General features: G+C 45.2%; 1 protein-coding gene across 1 annotated transcript; it reads right to left on the bottom strand.

Annotated features, from left to right (window-relative positions):
* Positions 1-17,079: 17,079 nt before the first annotated feature.
* On the bottom strand, positions 17,080-21,061 carry TNFSF9 (TNF superfamily member 9). The gene is made up of 3 exons (XM_040242093.1): positions 20,759-21,061; positions 20,039-20,075; positions 17,080-18,899 (listed from the first exon to the last, which is right to left on the bottom strand). Exons 1-3 carry the CDS (start codon positions 21,020-21,022, stop codon positions 18,442-18,444), a joined length of 759 nt encoding a protein of 252 aa, XP_040098027.1. The 5' UTR covers positions 21,023-21,061; the 3' UTR covers positions 17,080-18,441.
* Positions 21,062-22,240: the final 1,179 nt, after the last annotated feature.

The following is a 22,240-nucleotide window of genomic DNA, read 5'->3' as shown; positions in this document are numbered from 1 at the left end:
TATACAATGGAATACTGCTGCTGCTAAGTCGCTTCAGTTGTGTCCAACTCGGTGCGACCCCAGAGACGGCAGCCCACCAGGCTCCCCCGTCCCTGGGATCCTCCAGGCAAGAACACTGGAGTGGGTTGCCATTTCCCTCTCCAATGCATGAAAGTGAAAAGTGAAAGTGAAGTCGCTCAGTCTTGTCCAACTCCTAGGGACCCCATGGACTGCAGCCTACCAAGCTCCTCCATCCATGGGATTTTCCAGGCAAGAGTACAGGAGTGGGGTGCCATTGCCTTCTCTGCAATGAAATACTGCTCAGGCATAAAAAGAAATGAAACTGGGTCATTTGTAGCAATGTGGATGGACTAGAGTCTGTCATACAGAGTGAAATAAGTTAGAAAGAGAAAAATAAATGTCATATATTAATGCATGTATATGGAATCTAGAAAATGGTACTGATGAATCTAGCTTCAGGTCAGAAATAGAGACACAGACATAGAGAACAGACCTATGGACACAAGAGGGGAAAGGGGTGGGTGGGATGAATTGGGAAATTAGGTTTGCTATAAATTATAATATGTAATTTATATGAATTATAATAGATAGCTAGTGGTAACTTGCCATATAGCACAGGGAGCTCAGCTTGGGGCTCTGTGATGACCTAGATGAGTGGGATGGAGGGTGGGGTGGAAGGATGTCCAAGAGGGAGGGGATATAAGTATATGTATAGCTGATTCACTTCGTTGTACAGCAGAAACCAACACAACATTGTAAAGCAATTATACTCCAATAAAAATATTTTTTTTAAAGATTTGACTTCCAGTAGAACTTGAGCCTCACTATACACTTGTTGTAATGCATTAGCATGCAAATGACACACTCACTAGAATTATGACAGTTGACAATTGCATGACAATCTGAAAAGCCCATATGAGGACCAAGAAGGAATTCAGGCTAAGACCCGGCACTGGTCCTGGCAACCAGTTCAATAACAAAAGGAATGTGGGGGCTTCCCTGCTGGCTCAGTGGTAAAGAATCCACCTGCCAATGCAGGAGACACAGGTTCGATCCCTGCTCCACGAAGATCCCTGGTTCACCACAACTATTTTGCCTGTGCAAAACCCGGGAGCTACAACAACTCAGCCCACATGCCCTAGAGCCACGCTCCACAACAAAAGAAGCTACTTCAATGAGAAAACTGTGCACCATAATAGAGAGTATCTCCCTCTCACCACAACTGGAGAACAACTATGAGCAGCAACAAAGACCCAGCCCAGAACAGCCAAAAATAAATACATAAATAAATGTTGCTAAAAAAGTATTTGCTAGGCAATTTGCAGACCTCCTTCGGGTCAATTGCTGAAAAATTATCGTATCCCTTTAGTGGTGTCTGTGGGTTAGTCTCTCAGTTGTGTCCGTCTCTATGCCACCCCGTGGACTGTAGCCCTCCAGGCTCCTCTGTCCGTGGAATTTCCCAGGCATGAATACTGGAGTGGGCTGCCATGCCCTTCTCCAGCTTTGTGGTGCTTAGTTGTCTTCAGTTTTCATGTTCCTTGAAATCTTGCATTGCTGTCTTCACATTTGAAGAAGTCACTTCCTCCAGTCTTTACTCCCTGGCTTTGGGAGGGAAAGGGCTTCCTAGGTGGTGCTAGTGGTAAAGAACCTGCCTGCCAGTGCAAGAGAGGTAAAGATGCAGGTTTGATCCATGGGTCGGGAAGACCCCCTGGGGAAGGAAATGGCAACCCACTCCAGCATACTTGCCTGAAGAATCCCATGGACGGAGGAGCATGGCAGCATACAGTCCATTGGGTCCAAAAGAATCGGACATGACTGAAGCACCTTAACACACACTACTGAGAGAGAAAAATCTTCACCAGCCAGCCCAGTCAGGATTCTGGAGCTGTCTCAGACCTTTTCCATGGATGCACTCACTTCACACTTCTTGTTTCCTCTTGTGGGGGATTCTTAAGACTGGATTGTTTGTTGTTCAATCACTAAGTCGTGTCCGATTCTTTGCCACCCCATGAACTGCAGCACTCCAGGCTCCTCTGTCCACCACTGTTTTCCGGAGTTTGCTCATGTCCATTGAGTCGGTGATGCTATTTAATCATCTAGTCTTCTGTTGTCCCCTGCTTCTCCTGCCCCAGTCTTTCTCAGCATCAGGGTCTTTTCCAATGAGTCAGCTCTTCACATTAGGTGGCCAAAATAGTGGAGTTTTTCACCTTCAGAGTCAGTCCTTCCAATGAATATTCAGGGTTGGTTTCCTTTAGGATTGACAGGTCTGATTTCTTTGCAGTCCAAGGGACTCTCAAATGTCCTCTCCAGCACAGTTCAAAAGCATCAGTTCTTCACTGTTAGGCCTTCTTTATGTTAAGCCTCCAACTCTCACATCCGTACATGCCTACTGGAAAAACCATAGTTTTGAATAGATGGACCTTTATCAGCAAAGTGATGTCTCTCTTTTTTAATATGCTTTGTAATATGACCCATAGGTTGGTCACAGCTTTCCTTCCAAGGACTGGATATCTTCTCTTAATCCTGCAAAGCTAAGCTAAGAACTGAAAGCCTCTTGTTTGCTTTCCCTCAGGTATGTGTGTACTAAGAGGCTAAGAGGCGTCCAGCTGTTTGAGACCCCATGGACTGTGGTCCACCAGGCTTCTCTGTCCATGGGGTTCCCCAGGCAAGAATACTGGAGTGAGTTGCCATGCCCTCCTCCAGGGGATCTTTCTAACCCAGAGACTGAACCCACATCTCTTGCATCTTCTACATTGGCAGGCAGGTTCTTTACCACTAGCTCCTCCTGGGAAGCCCTAGAGTGGTTCTCTGAAATGCCTGAGTTTGTGTGCTCTCTCCTTACTCCCCATATATTGAAAACCTACTCAATATTGAGCACTGTCGTTGAGGCCTGGGATTCATCAGTGAACTTCAATGAACAGAACCTCTTGCCTTCATGGAGCTTAGCATCTAGCAGGTCAAGAGTCAGTCTTGGCATTTTGATTCCACTTGTTTGGCTTAGTATAAACAGAATGCTAGATTTCTAATTTAAAAGAAATAGATATACAACAAAGGTTATTGTATAGCCCAGGGAGCTATAGTCAATATCTTGTAATTTTCTATAATGGAAAATAATTTCAAAAGTAATGTATGCATGTATGTATAACTGATTTATAAAAAGAGAATTCTACTTTTTGAAATTTAGTAATGTTTATTTTTTGGCCTGTTTTTCTAAATGCCCTATAGACATCTAATAAGAATGTATAAGATACAAAATTTTAAATATATTTGTGTAGGGTATAAAGATTAATATAAATAGAAATCTATTATATTTAAATTATTGTTGACATCATTCAAGATGCTCCTATTCTTACTTTTTCTGCCCTTGATAAAATATTCTCAGAAAAATGTTAATATGTCTTACCATGATTATATATTTCTTCTTTTCCCTTATATTTCTTCTGATTTTTGCTTTATGTATCTTTGTTTCTTTGTTATTAGGCATCTCATGGCTTATGATGTCTGTCTTCTTTGTGAATAGTACCTTTTATCATGAAAAACATTCATCTTTGTTTCATTTAAAATTAAATAAATAAGTAAATTTAATAAGAGTTGGTCTTGGGACTTCCCTGGTGATCCAACAGTTAAAACTCCACACTCCCAATACAGGGGACCTGGTTCAACCCCTGGCTAGGGAACTAGATCCTGTCTGCCACAGCTAAGACCCCAAGTACCACAAATAAGACCTGGGGCAGCCAAATAAATTTAAAAACATAATAATAAAATGTATTTTTTTTTAAAGTGGGTCCTTCTAGTCTGTACTTCATGCTACATACTTCATTCTCCCCATTTCCTGGAACTAGAAGTCTTCTCTAGGTACTGAATATGCTTCATATTATTAAACCCTCCCCACAAACCCTCAAGATAGCATGGCAGATGGTATGTTTCAAAGATGACTGCCATAGCAACTCCCATACCAGTGGGCCTTTCTGCAAGTGAAACTTGCCCCTCCAAAGTCAATTTCTCTACCTCTTTGGACCTGGGTGGACCCTCAGGAAGATTAGCCCAATGGCAGGTGACAACGTGACTCTCAGGTGTAGTGTTGAACTATCCCGGAAGCCTCTACTTCCTGCCTCTTGGCATCCATCTGTGAGCCTGCCATGCCATGAGAAGACAGAGAAGACAAGGGAAAGTACATCATTTGATAGTGCTATCTGAGCTGAGCTTTCCCACCATCCATCTCAGGTGAAGCACCTATGAGGGAACAAGCTTCCAGATGGTTCCAACTTCTAGTTATTCAAGTCACTCCACCTCCAACCCTTTCAGTTTTCCCAGCTGGACACTAGACATTGTAGAGAAGAAAATAAGTTGTTCCCAGTGTACCCTGCCCTGATTCCTGACCCACTGAATGCATGAGCATAAGAAAATGGTTGCTGTTTTGTGCCAAACCCTTAAAGCTACCCATGAGGCCCTCATAATATCACCAACATCATCATTCCCCACTACTGTCCACCACACTGGTCTTTCTGGACCTCAAATATACCTGACTTGTTTCTAGGATGTATGCACTTGCTGTCTCCTCTACCTGGAATGTTTTTCCTCAGATATTCCCATGTCTTGAATTCCCATCACTTGAACCCCAGCTCATCTGTTATCTTCTAGAGGCCCTGGTGGTCCAGTGGTTGACTCCGTGCTCTGGATGTAGGGGGCCTGGGATTGATCCTTAGTCAGGGAACTAGATCCCACATGCTGAAACTAAAAATTCATATGTTGCCCCTAAAAGATCTGACATGCTGCAACTAATCCTGCATGCTGCAACTAAAGATCACACATCCCACAGTTAAAGAAACCATATGCCGCAATGAGGGCTGCCCAGGTGGGGCTAGTGGTAAAGAATTGCCTCCCAATGCAGAGATGCAAGAAATGTGGATTCAATCCTTGGGTAGGGAAGATCCCCTAGAGTAGGACGTGGCACCTCACTGCAGCATTCTTCCTGGAAAATTCCATGGGCAGAAGGGTCTGGGGGACTACAGTCCATGGAGCTGCAAAGAGTTGGATGTGACTGAGCACTAAGCTAACTAATGCCTGCAATGAAGATCGAAGATCCCACTTGCTGCAACTGAGACCCGGTGCAGCCAATTAAATAAATAACATTTTTTTTTAAATAGCCCTGGCCATCATCATCATTTGAAAGTTTCATTCTCTGAAACATCCCCTATATATTTTTTTTTCATAACATTTGTGTTAGCTAATTTTATGTCAACTTGGCTAGGCCATAGTATGCAGATACTTGGTCAAATATCAATCTAAATGTTTCTGGGAAGGTGTTTTTTCTATGCAACTAATATTTAAATAATTAGACTTTGAATAAAGCAGATTACTCTCCATAATGTAGGTGGGCCTTGTTCAATCAGTGGAAAGCCTTAAGAGAACCAGACTGAGGTTCCCCCAAAGGAAGAAATAATTCTACCTCCAGACTTCCCTTGGATTTGAGACTACCTCAGTTCTTCCCTGGCTCTCCACCCTGCTGGCTTGCCCTGTAAATTTCAGACTTGCAAAATTCTATAGTAGTATAAGTCAGTTCCTTAAAATAAATCTCTATATTCATACATATCTTGCTGGTTCTCTGGAGAACTCATTAATATGCATTCATACAATATAAAATTATTGTATTGGGAGTTATCTAGAACACAGATCAGCAACCTTTTCTGTAAAGGTCCAGCTCCCTGATAGTTCAAATGGTAAAGAATCTGCCTGCGATGCAAGAGGCCTGGATTCAATCCCTGGATCAGGAAGATCCCCAGGAGAAGGGAATGGCAATTCACTCCAGTATTCTTGCCTAAAGAATTGCATGAACAGAGGAGCCTGGAGGTTTACAGTCCATGGGGTCACAAAGAATGAGACACGATTGACTGACTAACACTTCCTTACTAAGTATTTTAGGCTTCACAGACCATCCGATTTCTGTCACAGCTACTCAACTCTACTTTGAAGCATGAAATCAACATTAATAACAATACATAAAAACAATGCATAAAACATTAAAAACAATACATAAAAAAGGATCATGGCCGTTTTCCAATAAAAATTTCACTTGCCGGGTGGTCCAGTGGCTAAGACTCCATGCTCCGAATGCAGGGGTCCCAGGTTGGATTTCTGGTCAAGTAACTAGATCCCACACGTCACAACTAAGACCTGGTGCAGCCAAACAAATTAATTTAAAAAAAAACTTCACTGGGGTTCTGATTTTTTTACTTTGCTTTTCTGTTTGGAGTGTTACTGTAACTACTGAATTGTAAGTGATGGGAAATAGTTGCATATGTTATTTTGGGGTGCGTTATTTGCATCAGTGTTTTATCTCTATTAATGTTAGTTTTCATTCCAATGCCAAATAATGCTCAAATTACCTCACAATTGCACTCATCTCACATGCTAGTAAAGTAATGCTCAAAATTCTCCAAGCTAGGCTTCAGCAATACGTGAACTGTGAACTTTCAGATGTCCAAGCTTTAGAAAAGGCAGAGGAACTAGAGATCAAATTGCCAATATCCGCTGGATCATCAAAAAAGCAAGAGAGTTCCAGAAAAACATCTATTTCTGCTTTATTGACTATGCCGAAGCCTTTGACTGTGTGGATCACGATAAACTGTGGAAAATTCTGAAAGAGATGGGAATACCAGACCACCTGACCTGCCTCTTGAGAAACCTATATGCAGGTCAGGAAGCAACAGTTAGAACTGGACATGGAACAACAGACTGGTTCCAAATAGGAAAAGGAGTACATCAAGGCTGTAATTGTCACCCTGCTTATTTAAATTCTATGCAGAGTACATCATGAGAAACACTGGGCTGGAAGAAGCACAAGCTGGAATCAAGATTGCCGGGAGAAATCTCAATAACCTCAGATATGCAGATGACACTACCCTTATGGCAGAAAGTGAAGAGGAACTAAAAAGCCTCTTGATGAAAGTGAAAGAGGAGAGTGAAAAAGTTGGCTTAAAGCTCAACATTCAGAAAACAAAGATCATGGCATCTGGTCCCATCACTTCATGGGTAAACAGTGGAAACAGTGTCAGACTTTATTTTTCTGGGCTCCAAAATCACTGCAGATGGTGATTGCAGCCATGAAATGAAAAGATACTTACTCCTTGGAAGGAAAGTTATGACCAACCTAGATAGCATATTCAAAAGCAGAGACATTGTTTTGCCAACAAAGGTCCATCTAGTCAAGGCTATGGTTTTTCCAGTGGTCATGTATGGATGTGAGAGCTGGACTGTGAAGAAAGCTGAGTGCCAAAGAATTGATGCTTTTGAACTGTGGTGTTGTAGAAGACTCCTGAGAGTCCCTTGGACTGCAAGGAGATCCAACCAGTCCATTCTAAAGGAGATCAGTCCTGGCTGTTCTTTGGAAGGAATGATGCTAAAGCTGAAACTCCAGTACTTTGGCCACCTCATGCAGAGTTGACTCATTGGAAAAGACTCTGATGCTGGGAGGGATTGGGGGCAGGAGGAGAAGGGGACGACAGAGGATGAGATGGCTGGATGGCATCACTGACTCGATGGACGTGAGTTTGAGTGAACTCTGGGAGTTGGTGATGGACAGGGAAGCCTGGCGTGCTGCGACTCATGGGGTCGCAAAGAGTTGGACACGACTGAGTGACTGAACTGAACTGAACTGAATGTTAGTGCTCATCACTGCATATAAAAAAACTTGGATGTATTGATGAAACACATTTTTATTTTTATACTGGCATTGTAGACACTTAAGAAAGCTGTTTCTTACAGGCTTGATTTATTTTTTTCCTTAAAAATCTGGAATATAATCTTATATCACTTACCGGAATAAACAGGACAAAACATTTGAGTGTAAAGCTCTCCCAGTGTTTTGGATTTATAGCATTTCTTTGATAAATGAACTGCATACCACTAATACAGATCTAGTATAGCTCTGACAATAAGTTAATCATGGATAAACTTTTCTTTATTCCATTAATACAAGCAGTGGTTTATTTAATAATCATCAATGAAATAAATGTGCCTGATATTCATTTTAATAATTACAGTGATAAATTATAAGATAAAAACCAGCAGTACAATTTTCAGTCATGCTGAACATGAAGGACTTAATTTTCTACACAAGTTTCAGTGTTTTTAGTAGTCAATTCTATGCATTTTATATAAATAGAAATACATATATATATATTACACATAAAAACAGCTTCTCAGGTGGTTCAGTGGGTAAAGAATCTTCCTGCAATGCAGGAGATGCAGGAGAAGTGAGTTTGGTCTCTGGGTCGGATAGATCCCCTGGAGGAGGTCATGGCAACCCATCCCAGTATTCTCACCTGGAGAATCCTCATGGACAGAGGAGCCTGGCAGGCTACAGTCCATGGGGTTGCAAAGAGTCGGCTATGACCGAGTGGCTAACACTTTCACACATAAAAAGAGTTGCCCCAGATTAACTTAAAAGATTATTTACAGATGGAGAAGTGATTGAGTAACTATTTAAGTAAACTTACTGCCCTGCACAGCTTTCTAATTTTATTTATTTGGTCCAGCAGTTTACTGGTATCTGCTCACTTGTTGCAGAAGATTCAGGGCTGGCAGTGGATGTTTCAGAAATCCCAAGTGCAAAAGATTGACTGATGTTTGTACCAGGTACAAAACCGGCACAGTTTTCTTTTTGTTCAGGGATGTGTCTACTACCCTGGAACATCATATTTTCTGTATTTCAGTTCCAAGACTGAGATGTCTTTTTAAATTGACAGTGAATGATAGAATTCAATGTTTTCATAATATAACAGTCCTTTTTTATAAACGTGTACCTGAGTTAAGTACACTGCTCTTAACTGATTCTAATCATGGGCTTTTTAAAGAGGAAAAAAAATCCAAGAATCTGCAGAAGTCTAAATTTAGCCTATTGTCAAAAGAATCTGGATTTATACTCTATAACCATTTTCACCAGTTTCCTTTCACTTTAATTTTTTTGAAAATAAACCACTGTATGACTTCCAAGCTGAAAATTTGCATGTATGAGATACAAAATTTTAAATATATTTGTGTAGGATATAAGATTAATGTAAATTAATATAAATATAAATCTATTATATTTAAATTATTAATGACACTATTCAAGATGCTCCTATTCTTTTTTTTTCTGTACTTGATAAAATATTCTGAGAAATGTTAATATGTCTCACTATGATTATACACTTTTTTCTTTTCCTTTATATTTATTCTGATTTTTGCTTTATGTATCTTTGTTTCTTTGTTGTTAGGTGTCTAATGGTTGATGGTGTCTATCTTCTTTGTGAATTGTATCTTTTATCACTAAAAATATTCATGTTTCTTTTTTTAAAAATAAATTTAAAAAAAATTTTAATGAAAGAAATATTGCATACTACTTTAATTTACAAATTGTTTTTCAATCAAATATCCTGATATTTTGTTTCTTTTCCTTCAGGGTGTTTAACTATATTACTGCAGTAGCAAAACTTCTTCATTTAAAAAAATCTCTACTACTAATTTTAAAGTTGATTTGTGTTAAGTAAAAATTAAATCATACACTGCAAGGTGTAGGAAGACTTGTTTTAAAGCATCCAACGATATAGATTTGATTACTAAGTTTGATCTGTTCACTGTTTAACAATTTTAGACTTGTGGCTTTCTTTCTTTGGTTTGTTTGTTTTTGCTTTTGCTTCTGTGCTGTACTAGTTTGCCATGTCACAATTGCACTGTGCAATATTACGGTAAGGGCTGAGGAAATCTTTATGAATGCAATATGATTTGTGATATACTTCTCTCAAGTTCTCAGTGATTTAAATGTAATCAAACCTTCTGCATTTTGAAACAAAAAGCAGGTTTTCCAGGTGACTATTTTGATGAGTATCAAAATAATAATTAATGGTGTATTCTTGTCGATTCACTTTGAATTTATATATATATATATATATAGCAAAAAAGGAAACTTCACTTACAAAAACAGTTAATGATTGACCTAGAACATAAGCTACCTGAGAGAGAACCCATGTCTGTTTTCTTTCCCCAGGAATCCCTAGCACCTAGAAAAATTGCTAGTACATTTAAAACTTGCAGTAAATATTTGTTGAACAAACAAATGAGAGAATGAAAAAGTATTCTTTAATCTCACATCAGTAGGTCAATCCCCTTGCACTTTAGTATCTTTGAACTTCAAAGACAATGGCATTTAATCTTTAAACTTTCATCTCTCTGGAAGCTTGACTCAAATTCGAGGGCATATCCTTATAGATTTTAATATTGGAGTATTTAAACGTCATTTAATCTGAAAAAATATTTCTAGGCAAATGACTTTAGCTTGTCTGGAGTCTTGTTCTATTAGCTCTATTTCTTCAGGTGTCGATTCTTTTCTGATTTGCAGAGTTTAAAATGTTTCTTTCACAATGTTGACCTTGGTCATATGCCTGGCGATTCTTAGTTCTCTGCTCATCTTTTGTTTGACAATTTCAGGGACTTCCTTGGTGGCCCAGTGGTAAAGAATCCACCTGCCGATACAGGGAACATGGGTTTGATCCCTGGTCTGGGAAGATTCCACATGCTGCAGCTACTGGATCTCATATGCATCTAAAGCCCATGCTCCACAACAGGAAAAGACACCACAATGAGAAGCCAGCACTCCACAGCAGAGTGGCCCCTACTCATGATCACTAGACAAAGCCCGAGTGCGGCAACAAAGACCAAGCACAGCCAAAAATAAAATAAAGAAATGAATACAATGCTGGGAAAGACTGAAGGCAAAAGGAAAAGGGAATGGCAAGGATGAGATAGCATCACCGACTCAACGGCCATGAATTTAAGCAAACTCTGGGAGACAGTAGAAGAAAGAGGAGCCTGGCATGCTGCAGTCCATGGGGGCATGCTGCAGTCCGTGGGGCTGCAAAAAGTCAGACATGACTTATCGACTCAACAACAACAAAATGTTTTTTTTAATTAAGTAATTTTTTTTTTTAAAGAAGAATGTTCCACTGCCTGTTCTATGTGTTATAACATGACTCAGAAAAGGAGTCAAGTTGTAACATATTGTATATATTTTATTCACTGATTTGGCCAAGGGGTAAATTATATCAGTTGGATCTGCTTAGAACATGTTACTGTTGTCTAGTTCGACTCTTTGCAACCAACCCTATGGACTGTAGCCCTCCAGGGCCCTCTGTCTATGAGGTTCTACAGGTAAGAATACTGGAGTGGGTTGTCATTTCCTTCTCTAGGGGATCTTCCCAATCCAGGGATCAAACCCACATCTCCTGCACTGGCTGGAGGATTCTTTACCATTGAACCACCTGGAAAGCACACTTAGAACATGGGCCAAAGAATGAGTACAGCTAATGTAGCTTTTCCCATGTTTCTTTCTCTGTGATCACCTCAATAAATGCCCCCAAACTTCCTCCCATTTCTTACATCCACACACACTACCTTTGGGAAATTTCTAGAACTGCCCCAACCTCTGAGGATGTGGTTTCCACCACCTGTTCTGTTTCTTAATAATCCTGATCTCCTCTGACTCATCCTTAAATGAATACATCCAACTTACATTCACAATATGGCAGGGGGAAGCAAGGAGAGAAAGCAAATGACAAAGCAATAGGGGCTAAATATGAACAATGAGTGAATCTGGGTAAAGGTAATGTTGGTCCTTTTGTTATTTTCTTTAAATCTGAAATTATTTCCAAATACTAAATTTTTTCAGGACAGTATCTCTTGAGACAATCTCAAATTCTTCACTTGTTACTAATTTCAAGCCACTCTGATGCAACTTGATTCAGTCACACCCCTAAATATAGCCACCCATGAATCTGATGATTCAAAAGCTGGTAAACATTTTCGGTTCTCATCTTAACTGATAGCAGTATCAAACACCACTGACCACTACTTCCTTCTAGAAAGAGATTCCTTGGAATCCTCATTTTCCTCTTTCCTCTTTGGCTGCTCCTTTTCAGGCTTCTGTGCAACCTGGCTTCCCACTGAAGCAGATTATCTATTGGATAATGGGGTTCCTCAGCCCTTGATCTTAAATATTCGTTTGTTTACTTATTTATTTGGCTACACTGTGTCTTAGTTGTGTCATAAGGGATCTTTCCTTGCGTCGAGTGGGCTCAGTAGTTGTGGTACGTGGACTTAGTTGTCTTGTGACCATGTGGGATCTTAGTTCCCCAGTTGAGTTCAGTTCAGTTCACTCACTCAGTCTTGTCCAACTCTTTGAGACCCCATGGACTGCAGCACGCCAGGCTTCCCTGTCCATCACCAACTCCCAAAGCTTGTTCAAACTCATGTCCATCAAGTAGGTGATGCCATCCAACCATCTCATCCTCTGTCGTCCCCTTCTCCTCCTGTCTTCAGTCTTTCCCAGAATCAGGTCTTTCCCAATGAGTCAGTTCTTCGCATCAGGTGGCCAAAGTATTGGAGTTTCAGCTTCAGCATCAGTCCTTCCAGTGAATATTCAGAACTGATTTCCTTTAGGATGGACTGGTTGGATCTCCTTGCAATCCAACCGGGGATCAAACCCACATCTCCAGCATTCCAAGATGGATTCTTAACCACTGGACCACCAGGGAAGTCTCAGCCCTCAATCTTAGACCTCCTTCCCTGCCACGTCTTTACTTTTCTTTCTGAAAGAGCCCGTGCTCCTCCACAAGAGAAGTCACTGCAATGAGAAGCCCGTGTATCACAACAAAGCGTAGCCCTCACTCCTCACAACTAGAGAAAGCCCGTGTGTAGCAACAAAGACCCGTGCAGTCAAAAATCAAGAAAACTTTTAAATTAAAAAAGAAAGACATGGGGGACACAGAAGGGCTTCTGTGCCCAGGAGCCCCACATAGTCCTGCTTGGTTCCAGAATCTAACCAGCTAATCTGAAATGTTGTTGCTGTTGTTCAGTTGCTAAGTCATGTCCAACTCTTTGCCATTGCGTGGACTGCAGCACGACAGGCTTCCCTTTCCTTCACTGTCTCCTGGAGTTTGCTCAAATTCATGGCCACTGAGTCGGTGAGGCCATCCAAACATTTCATGCTCTCTTTCCTCCTTCTCCTCCTCCTGCCCTCGATCTTACCCAGTACCAGGGTCTTTTCCAGGGTCTGACCTCTGTCTTCATAATCCTTTGCCCACAGGATAAAGCTTTGGGCTGTTGTCATACACAAGCTTGGATGATCTGACCCTTCAATCCCATCTCACACCATTCTAGCCAGTCTCCTACTTCTGTCCTTTTATACGTGCTGTTCTTCCTACCAGGAATTCACTTCACCTGAGACACTTTGAACCTTAGTTACCATCTCTCCATGACCCAACTGATGTGATAATCACAACAGCTTTTACATATTGAGTCAAATACCAGGCACCATGCTATTAAATCCATTAACTGACTTAATACTCCTAGGAGCCCATGAGATACAAAACTTTTTCCATGAAGACACTGAGCCCAGAGAACTTGCCCAAGGATGCACTGCTTGAACTCAGCTCTGTGTGACCCAGCAATCCCACTTCTGGCTACAGATCCAAAAAGATTGAAATCAGAATCCCAAAGAGATAATTCGTACTTTCAGTCTCACTGTAGCATTATTCACAATAGCCAAAAAAGAGAAGCAACCTAAGTGTTCATGGTCAGATGGATAAAGAAAATGAGGCCCATTCATACAATGGCAGATAATTCAGCCTTAAAAAGAAAGGAAATTCCGCTGTATGTCACAACATGTTTGAACCCAAAAGACCTTATGCTCAGTGAAATAAGTCAGACCAAGAGGGGACACGTGCTGCATGATTCCACTTCTATGAGAAATCTAAGTCAATTTATAGAAACAGAAAGTAGAATGATGGTTGCTAGAGACCAGCAAGAGGGGGAAATGGGGTGTTGTTGTTCAATGGGTATTAAGTTTCAGTTACGCAAATTGAATTTGTTTTGGAGATCTGCTGTACAGTATTACCCCTATAGTTAATAATACTCTGTTGTGCACTTAAAATTTTGTTGAGGGTAGATCTGATGCTGTAATCTTAACACAATTTCTTTCTTTTTTTTTTAAGAATGCTCGGAACTTCCCTGGTGGTTCCAGTGGTTAAGAATCCTCCTTCTACTGCAGAAGCCATGAGTTCAACCCCTGGTTGGGGAAATAAGATCCCACAGGCTGAGTGGCACAGCCAAAAAAAATGTTTAAGTAATAAAAAATAAAACATGTTCTGCAGACTCATCCCAGCTCCTGCCTCACTGTACTTCTCCCAAAACACATACACTCAACTCGCAAAGCTGATGCAAGGCACTGGGCTTCTCCACTCTGCCTTCTCCATGTCCCACCAGGACATGCCTCCTCCCTCCTGCTTTGGTGGGAGGGGCTATGGGTCTCTACCTAGGGATCTCAGACTCATCCTCAACATAACAATATAACACTGGAATCCCAAAGCCACTAGGAAAGATAGAGAGAACCTTGGGGGACTGCATCCTTGGAGACACTGTCTTCAAGGTCATTTGGCAGAACAGAACACACCCCAGAAGGAAATTCCTGGGAGCGCACTCAAGTTTCTCCTGTCCCACCCACAAGAGAACACACTAGACGTTGAATAGTGTCCCCCCAAAATTCATGTGCTTCCTGTGAATAGCCTAGCTGCAAGGCAAGGAAAAGACCCTGATGCTGGGAGAAGGCAAAAGAAAAAGAGGGCAACAGAGGATGAGATGGCTGTGATAGCTTGTGGTGAACAATGTTAGATTTGTGATCTCCAAAGAAAAAGATTTAGCTTTGGGATCAGGGACCAGGCTTGATCACTCAAAAACTTTTGCATAGAAGAGTTTTATTAAAGTATGAAAAGGACAGAGGAAGCTTCTGACATTGACATCAGAAGAGGGATGGAGAGTGCCCCCTTGCTAGTCTTATCAAGGCCTTATATACTTTTACCAGACCAACTCCCACAACATACATCTTAAATTTAAAAGATTAGAATTAACAATAGAAAGGTCTTACCAGAACCACTCCCATGTAAAATAACAAGATTAGCCAAAAGGTTCTTGTTAAAAAGGACAAACATGTCCTTGAGCAAGATATATTGTTGTTATATAATCCATAGTATGGAGCTTAAGATGAGTTGTTTCTTGTGTAATCATCAACTTTAGGCTTAAAGAAAATAACATCTTATGTGACAGACTAAGGAATGTAGGAGGGGGGCGGGATTTGTCCTTTTCTCCTCCTCAAGAGCCCCAGACCCCTTTCTCCTCCTCGGGGACCCCAGACTTCTTATCAACCTACCTGAGAATTAACTCTCTCAGTTGGATTCCATCACTGACTCAGTGCCTTCCCTGATATCAAGCTCAGTTGGTAAAAAATCCACCTTCAATGCAGGAGACATGGGTTCAATCCCTGGAAGATCCCCTGGAGAAGGGAATGGCTACCCACTCCGGTATTCTTGCCTAGAAAATTCCATGGACTGAGGAGCCTGGTGGGCTATAGTCCATGAGGTCATAAAAGAGTCAGACAAGACTGAGGAACTGAGCAGGCACAAACAGAAACCAAGGCAGCTCCTCTGTGACACCGGGGTTTTGTGCTCTCGTCCACACATCCCCACCCATCTCTCTCTGCCTGTGGGCCCTTCCATGCCTCTCTCTCATACAGCTTCCAGTTCATGACTAATAAGAGCAGCAGGGGGCCAGGCACACTGCATTCCTGCCAAGGAGATCTGATTGGCCTGCCTTGAGTCATATATCCACACTGACCAATCAGCTGTGCCAGACAAGTGGCACCACTTGGCACCAGAGATGATCGCTGAAATTGGAAACAGCCAGGGTAGCCAGGAGAAGGGAATGGCAACCCACTCCAGTACTCTTGCCTGGAAAATCCCATGGATGGAGAAGCCTGATAGGCTACAGTCCGAGGGGTGGCAAAGAGTCAGACGCGACTGAGAGGCTTCACTCACTCACTTCACTCCGTGTAGCCAGAGACTGACCCATCAGATTTGAAGTTGGCCCCTGGACTACACCCTTCCCCCACAAATCCCAGGGGTGCACTCACTGTTAACACTCGAACCCGGGTCTCCTGCACTGCAGGCAGATTCTTTACTGACTGAGCTACAAATATTTGAGACTTCCCTGATGCCTCAGATGGCTCAGATGGTAAAGCGTCTGCCTACAATGTGGGAGACCCAGGTTCGATCCCTGGGTTGGGAAGATCCTCTGGAGAAGGAAATGGCACCCCACTCCTGTACTCTTGCCTGGAAAATCCCATGGATGGAGGAGCTTGGTAGGCTACAGTCCATGGGGTCGCAAAGAGTCGGACACAATTGAGCGACTTCACTTCGATGGCTCAGAAGGTAAAAAATCTGCCTATAATGTGAGAGACCTGGGTTCAGTTCCTGGGTTGGGAAGATCTCCTGGAGAAGGGAATGGCAAACCACTCTAGAATTCTTGCCTGGAGAATTCTATGGACAGAGGCTACAGTCCATGAGGTCACAAAGAGTCAAGCATGACTGAGCAGCTAACATTTTCACTTTCATGCCCATATTCATGGTTGTCAGTTCAATGTCAGTTCTGCTCACTCAGAAGGGATGTGGGGAATGGAAGGAACTCTTTGAGTAGAGATGGGTCAGGCAATGAAATTCATCTGCACTGCCCATCACACACCCTCCTGGCTGTCTAGCACAGGCAAAGCTCTTCCCCTTCCTCCTTACCTCCACCCCTCCTTTTAAGTCCCCATCAAGGTCAACTGCTCTATGGAAACCTCCCTGTCCACCCCAGCCCCAGGAGCCAAGGTCCATCTGGTTTAAATGGGCCAAGGGGGAGATTTTCATGATGGGAAAATTAGGGGGGTTGGGAGAACTGGTCAGGACAGTGGTATGCTGGCAAATGTCTAACAACCAGCTCTCATGAAGTAGAAAATTGAGGAACTTCCCTAGTGGTCCAGTGGCTAAAACTCCATGCTCCTAATGCAGGGGGCCTGGGTTCAATCCCTGGTCAAGAAACTAGATTCCACATGCCACAAATGAAGATCTCGCGTGCTCAAAGAAAGACCAAAATATCTTCAAGTGCTGCAACTAAGTCTCAATGCAGCAAAATGAATAAAACAAAATTAAATTTTTTTAAAAGGAGAGAATTGAATCTGTATTTATTATAAATTTTATTGGCACAGATGTTTAGCAGGCAACCTCCAGCGATAAAATAAGATACTCCCCACTGCAAATTCCATACAGCCAAAATTGAGCATCACAGAATGCCTTTCTCGTTTTTTTTTTTTTTCCACTCTTGTAACCCAAAGCCAATCTATGCTTGCAGGTGAGAAACAAGCAAATGGAGGTTGATATTTTCCTCTAGACACGGAGATGGAACGAAACAATCAAGATGTGTGTTCACACTTCACTTGCTTTTTGATGATGCTTGGAACTTCTTTGCTAAATCAGATAATGGTTTGACAGCACTATAGAAAGACTTCCTCGATTTTTTTGTGTGCTAGTCACAATATAACAGTTAGAGGCAAAACCCACATAAATGTCATCTACATGGTGAACATCTGTTTTCCCAGCACTTCTGAGTGTAGGCAATCAACAAACGATACATCAAATCGGACTTGTAAGCTTTGTCGCTTCCCCTAGTGTGAATACTATCACCATGGTCCATTTTAAATTTCTAGTGTGGTGACACTGAACACAGAGCTGGCAAGCAATGTCCTGCGAAACGGAATTACACAGTATTTCCACTACCAGATACAGTACAGGTGAACTATCTCAAGGGCACAGAAATAATATCACGAGAATAACAAAAATCCCATGCCTAAGGCACAGGGCAGTTTGAAGCCTCAAGATAACTCACACTGTCTAGTAAATGTACAGTACACAGCAGTCATAATATATAAAAATATTTTATTATCCAGCATCAGGTACCACCTCACACCCTCCCGTATGTCCCTGTTACATGGGGTCACACACAGTCATAGTGTAAAGCCAGCATATTAGACCATCAGCTTGGCAAAAGCTGGAGGTTTTGTCTTATCTTGTTCCTGGCTGGATCCCCAACACCTAAAACAGTGCCTGATAAATTTTGCATGAGTGAATAAAGCTCACGCAGCATAGATATTTGGACCCCCTCCCACAAGTTAGCCCCATGAGTCCCATGGAGTAGGGAGGAGAGGGGTTGGAAATGAGTCTCTATTTCGCACATATTAACATAAATAAGGATGGGGAGAGGGTCTATTTTATTTGCTCCTATTTCTCTAGCCCTGTACAGTGCCTGGCATGGAGCAGAAGCTCAATAAATATCAGTTGAATGGATTAATATAATGTACAGTGTCTGAGCTCAGCTCAGAATAAATACCGAGGGACCCAGAGGATCCTGGAGGAAGGGGGTCAGCAGCACTGACCCCTGGCCAGCCCAGTGAGGTAGAGGAGCTGGGTCCCATCACCTGGGGCCCCAACGAAGGAAGGGAAGATGCAGTCTTGTTCCAGGAGGTGACACCTAGGCCTGGGGTCACGTGAGCTTTGACAAGGGGAGTCCACTGGGAACTTGGGCGGCCACGCGGAAGAGGCCCCAGACTGTGGCTTCGGCTGAGAGCTGCCAGGAGAGAGGCTCCTGGATCGTGGGGCGCAGGTGGACGCTCAAGCGCTGCCCGGCATCCAGGTGCAGCAAGCTGCTCCGGAAACCAGCTGCTGAGTTCCCCGAGGGTCGGGGTGGCAAGTCCAAGGTGAGGGTTAGGGCGGCCCCGGCTTGGTGAGGCTGCAGGTCCAGGGCCACGGAGACAGAGTCGGAGCTGTTGAGGTTGCCCGCCATCACGCGCTTCAGAGTCAAGTGCAAGAAAATATAGTAGACTCCAGCCTCCGGGACCACCAGCTCTTGGGTGCGCTTGTCGTAGAGCACGCCTGGCGCCAGAGTCACACCTGTCAACCCCGGCTCGCTACGCCACTGCACCGGCCCTTCGATCAGTTGTGCTGTGGGAGGGGAAGGTGGGGTACACTGAGCAGGTGTGCATAGCTGGTGAGCGGGGAGCATAGCCCTGGGAAAGGAGGGGAGCGGCTCTAAGGGAGAGGCAAAAGCGGGGAGGAGTGTGTGAGAAAGATAAGGAGCTCAGGAAAGGAAAAGGGTCTGGGAGGGAAGTGGGGCTTGAGGAGGGGAAAGAGGGGCTAAGAAGGGAGGAAAGGATTCGGGGGGAGGGGGGAGAGACTCAGAAAGCTGGAGATTGAAGAAGAGGAAGGGAGAGAGGGGGTATTGGTGGAGGGAGAGAGACTTCCAGGAACCAGGAGGAGGAGGACATGTAATGCCAGAAAGGATGATGGAGGGGAAAGGGGGCTCCTAGAGATGGGAGGAAGGGGTTTGGAAAGAGAGGGGACAGGCAGAAAGGGGATAGAATGGAGGGACTCAGAGAAGGAGGCGGGACGAGAGGGAGAGGGCAGGGAAGGGAAGCTGGTCAGGAAGGAGCGAAGATCCTAGAGGAAAGCTAACTGGAGAGAGAAAGGGGTGGAGGGTGAAGAAGGAGGGAATTTCAAACAGAGGAGAGGACGGGGTGAAGGTCTGCTTAAAAGAGACGCGAGGAGGTTGCAGGAGAGTCCGGAAGGGGGAGGGAAAGGGCTGGCAGGAAGAGTCCCCAAGAAGAGGGAGAGGAAAGGGGGACGGTCTACAGAGGGAGGATGAGGAGGAGGGTCTGGGAGAGGGAGGGGCAGAGGGAACAGGGAAAGAGTCTCCCTAAGAGGGAGGAGGAGGAGGGTCTCCGGAAGGGGGGAAGGGAAGTGAGTGGGAAACGGGGCTTCCAGAAGTGAGGGCGGGGAAACGGCTGGGGAGGAGGGGTCCGGATCTCCCAGAGTCCTGTAGAGGGAGCCGACCCGGCTGAGATTTGTGCGGATCCAGGCCCAGCCTTAAGGGGCCGGGGGTCTGAGGTGGGCACAGATGGAGGTCAGAGAAGGAGGAGACCCGGAGAGGGACAGCCGAGGTCCTAAGAGGGTAGGGGGAGCTTTTCAGAGAAGGGAGGGAAAGAGGGTCAGATTGGGTCAGAGCGGGGGGCTTCCCTCTCCCGGAGCTCTCCCACTTAGTGCACCCTCCTCCCGCTCCCCCGGGTCTTTAGGGAGTCACTCACCTCCATCGGCCACCACCAGCTGCGCGAACACGCCCTGCTGAGAGAAAGGACAAACGCAAAGTGAATAAAGGTCCTTCTACTCGCAACACGCAGCCCCCTGGAAAGTGGGGTCCCCGGGATCTGCGCAGGCCTTGGGCCTACAGTCTTTATGGTCCCTTCCCTTGCGTTCCAAAAGAACCACCCCGCGAGCGCGCGCGCGCGCGAAACACACACACACACACACACACACACACACACACACACACGCTGCCCCAGCCCTGGCTGTGTCTGCAAGGAGAGGACCCCGAGGACTTAGGAGGGAAATGAGGAGACAGTCCCTCCAGGGGGCTTGATACTGCAGAGTCTTGAGAGGGAAAGGAGGGTACCCTAAGGGTCCGGGAGAAAACCGAGGTTCTTTGCGAGTTACGAAAGAAAAGGGAACCCCCGCGATGGTTGCAGACAGTGTCCCTCAGGGTGCGCATTGGTGAAACGGCCCCCATATGAAGCCCGGGGTGCAGATGGGGTCTCACGGGGGGTTAGGATTAGAATGGTGCCCCCCTGGAGACCTGGATAAAGAATTAGTGACCTCAGAAATCCAAGAAGGACGGGGTGGGGGTAGGTCTCTCCACCCTCGGCCTGGGACGCAGAAAAGACCTTGCGGGAGGCGGGGACGCGGATGGAGAAGGGGTCCCGGGGCTGGGTAGGGGTCTCTCTCGGGGTCTAGATCGGGCAGTATCTCACCTGCGGAGAGTTGGGGAGGCTGGCGTGGGGGTCGGAAGTCTGCTCCAGGCCCACGGGGAGAATAGAGCTGGGCGCGGGACTGGAAACCGGCGAGGCAGGAGTCCCGGGGATGCCCCAGACCCGCACCACGCAGGTGGCGCAGGCAGCGGCAAGCAGCAGCAGCGCGGCGCTCAGAGCCCAGGGCAGCGGGTTGCAGACGCGACCCGGGGGCGCGGGCGACCGCTGGGCCTCAGGGTCCGGGGTGGCGAGGGCGCTGGAGTGCATGGCCAGCTGCGGGCGGCTGCGAGCCGGGTCCTGCGAACCGCCCTTTATAGCTAAGCCCGACTTTCCGGGGAGTGGCCGGTGGGGATCCCAGCTGCCCGCTGGGTAGGTTGGTTCCCGTCCGCCCCGCCCCTTGCGGCCCCGCCCCGCCCTCTCCACCTTCGGTCCAAACTTTCCCCAACTTTCTCTTCCCTGAATCTGTCTCCTTTTCTCTCTAGCTCTCCACGCTCTGTTCCATCAAATCCTCCTGACCCCCAGTTATCTCTCTTGCATCTCCCTGGTTATCTCTTTGCCCCTCTGCTTCACTCCCTTGTCTTTTTCCCCGATTCCTTATCTCTCCCTAGCGCTCCCCCCGGCATTGGGGCTCCTCCAGGGCTCCCCTAAAATCAGCACTTCGGAGGAGGAGTCAAAAGAACAGCCAGACCTCAGCCCGCTTGTCCTCTGGAGCATAAGTCCTCCCAATGGAACCCTGAGTGCCCTGCTCAGTCCTCTCTCTACTTCCCTCTCTTTTCCCGGGACCCCGGACCTTCCCTGGCCTGCCCCCACCCACCCACCTAGACGCTTCCCGTCAGGGGCTCCCTGGACCCCACAAGCAAAAGGCTGGAGAGTCCAGGTGGAGAAATTCCCCTTGTAGGAAAGGGACAACCTTGAGTGAGGCGGAGGAAACTCAAATTTCCCGTTCGCGCTCCCGTGGTGTCCGCGGGGGCGGGAGGAGGAGCGGAGATGCGGCCAGAGCTCTGCCTCAAAAGAGGAAGCAACCGTGGATTGACAGATGGCCAGCCCTAGAAAAGCCCTGGGCTCCCAGAGAAGCCCGGCTCTCCCCAGACCAGCAGGGTGGACCTCGCCATCCTTCTTCAGGTCTCACTTCCCCTATAGCGCAAGGGAGAATGGACCCGGGCATTGATCTAACCCGTCCACCAGCGGCCCAGGAAGTGGGGGGAGGGGTGTTTTGGTTAAACGGAACAAAGATCGGATACCGGCCCTGTATTCAACCTTATATTAAGCCTCTCTGAGGAATTAAAAGGAGAAAACACTAATGATACTGGCTCTTGTTGACACCTAGGTGTAAAACGCTTCCGTTAATACTAGCGGTTTATAAAAAAGCGCTGTGCCCAAACCAGCATCACCTGGGGACTTGCTAGCTCTGCAAATTCTAGCACCTCAGCCAGACCTATTGACATTCTGGGAACTGAAGCCCTGCAGTCAGTGTCTGAAGGAGAC

This window comes from Oryx dammah, unplaced genomic scaffold, assembly GCF_014754425.2.
Source record: "Oryx dammah isolate SB20612 unplaced genomic scaffold, SCBI_Odam_1.1 HiC_scaffold_5, whole genome shotgun sequence".
In the NCBI taxonomy this organism is placed as follows: Eukaryota; Metazoa; Chordata; class Mammalia; order Artiodactyla; family Bovidae; genus Oryx; species Oryx dammah.
This window is presented reverse-complemented; position numbering and strand designations above follow the sequence as displayed.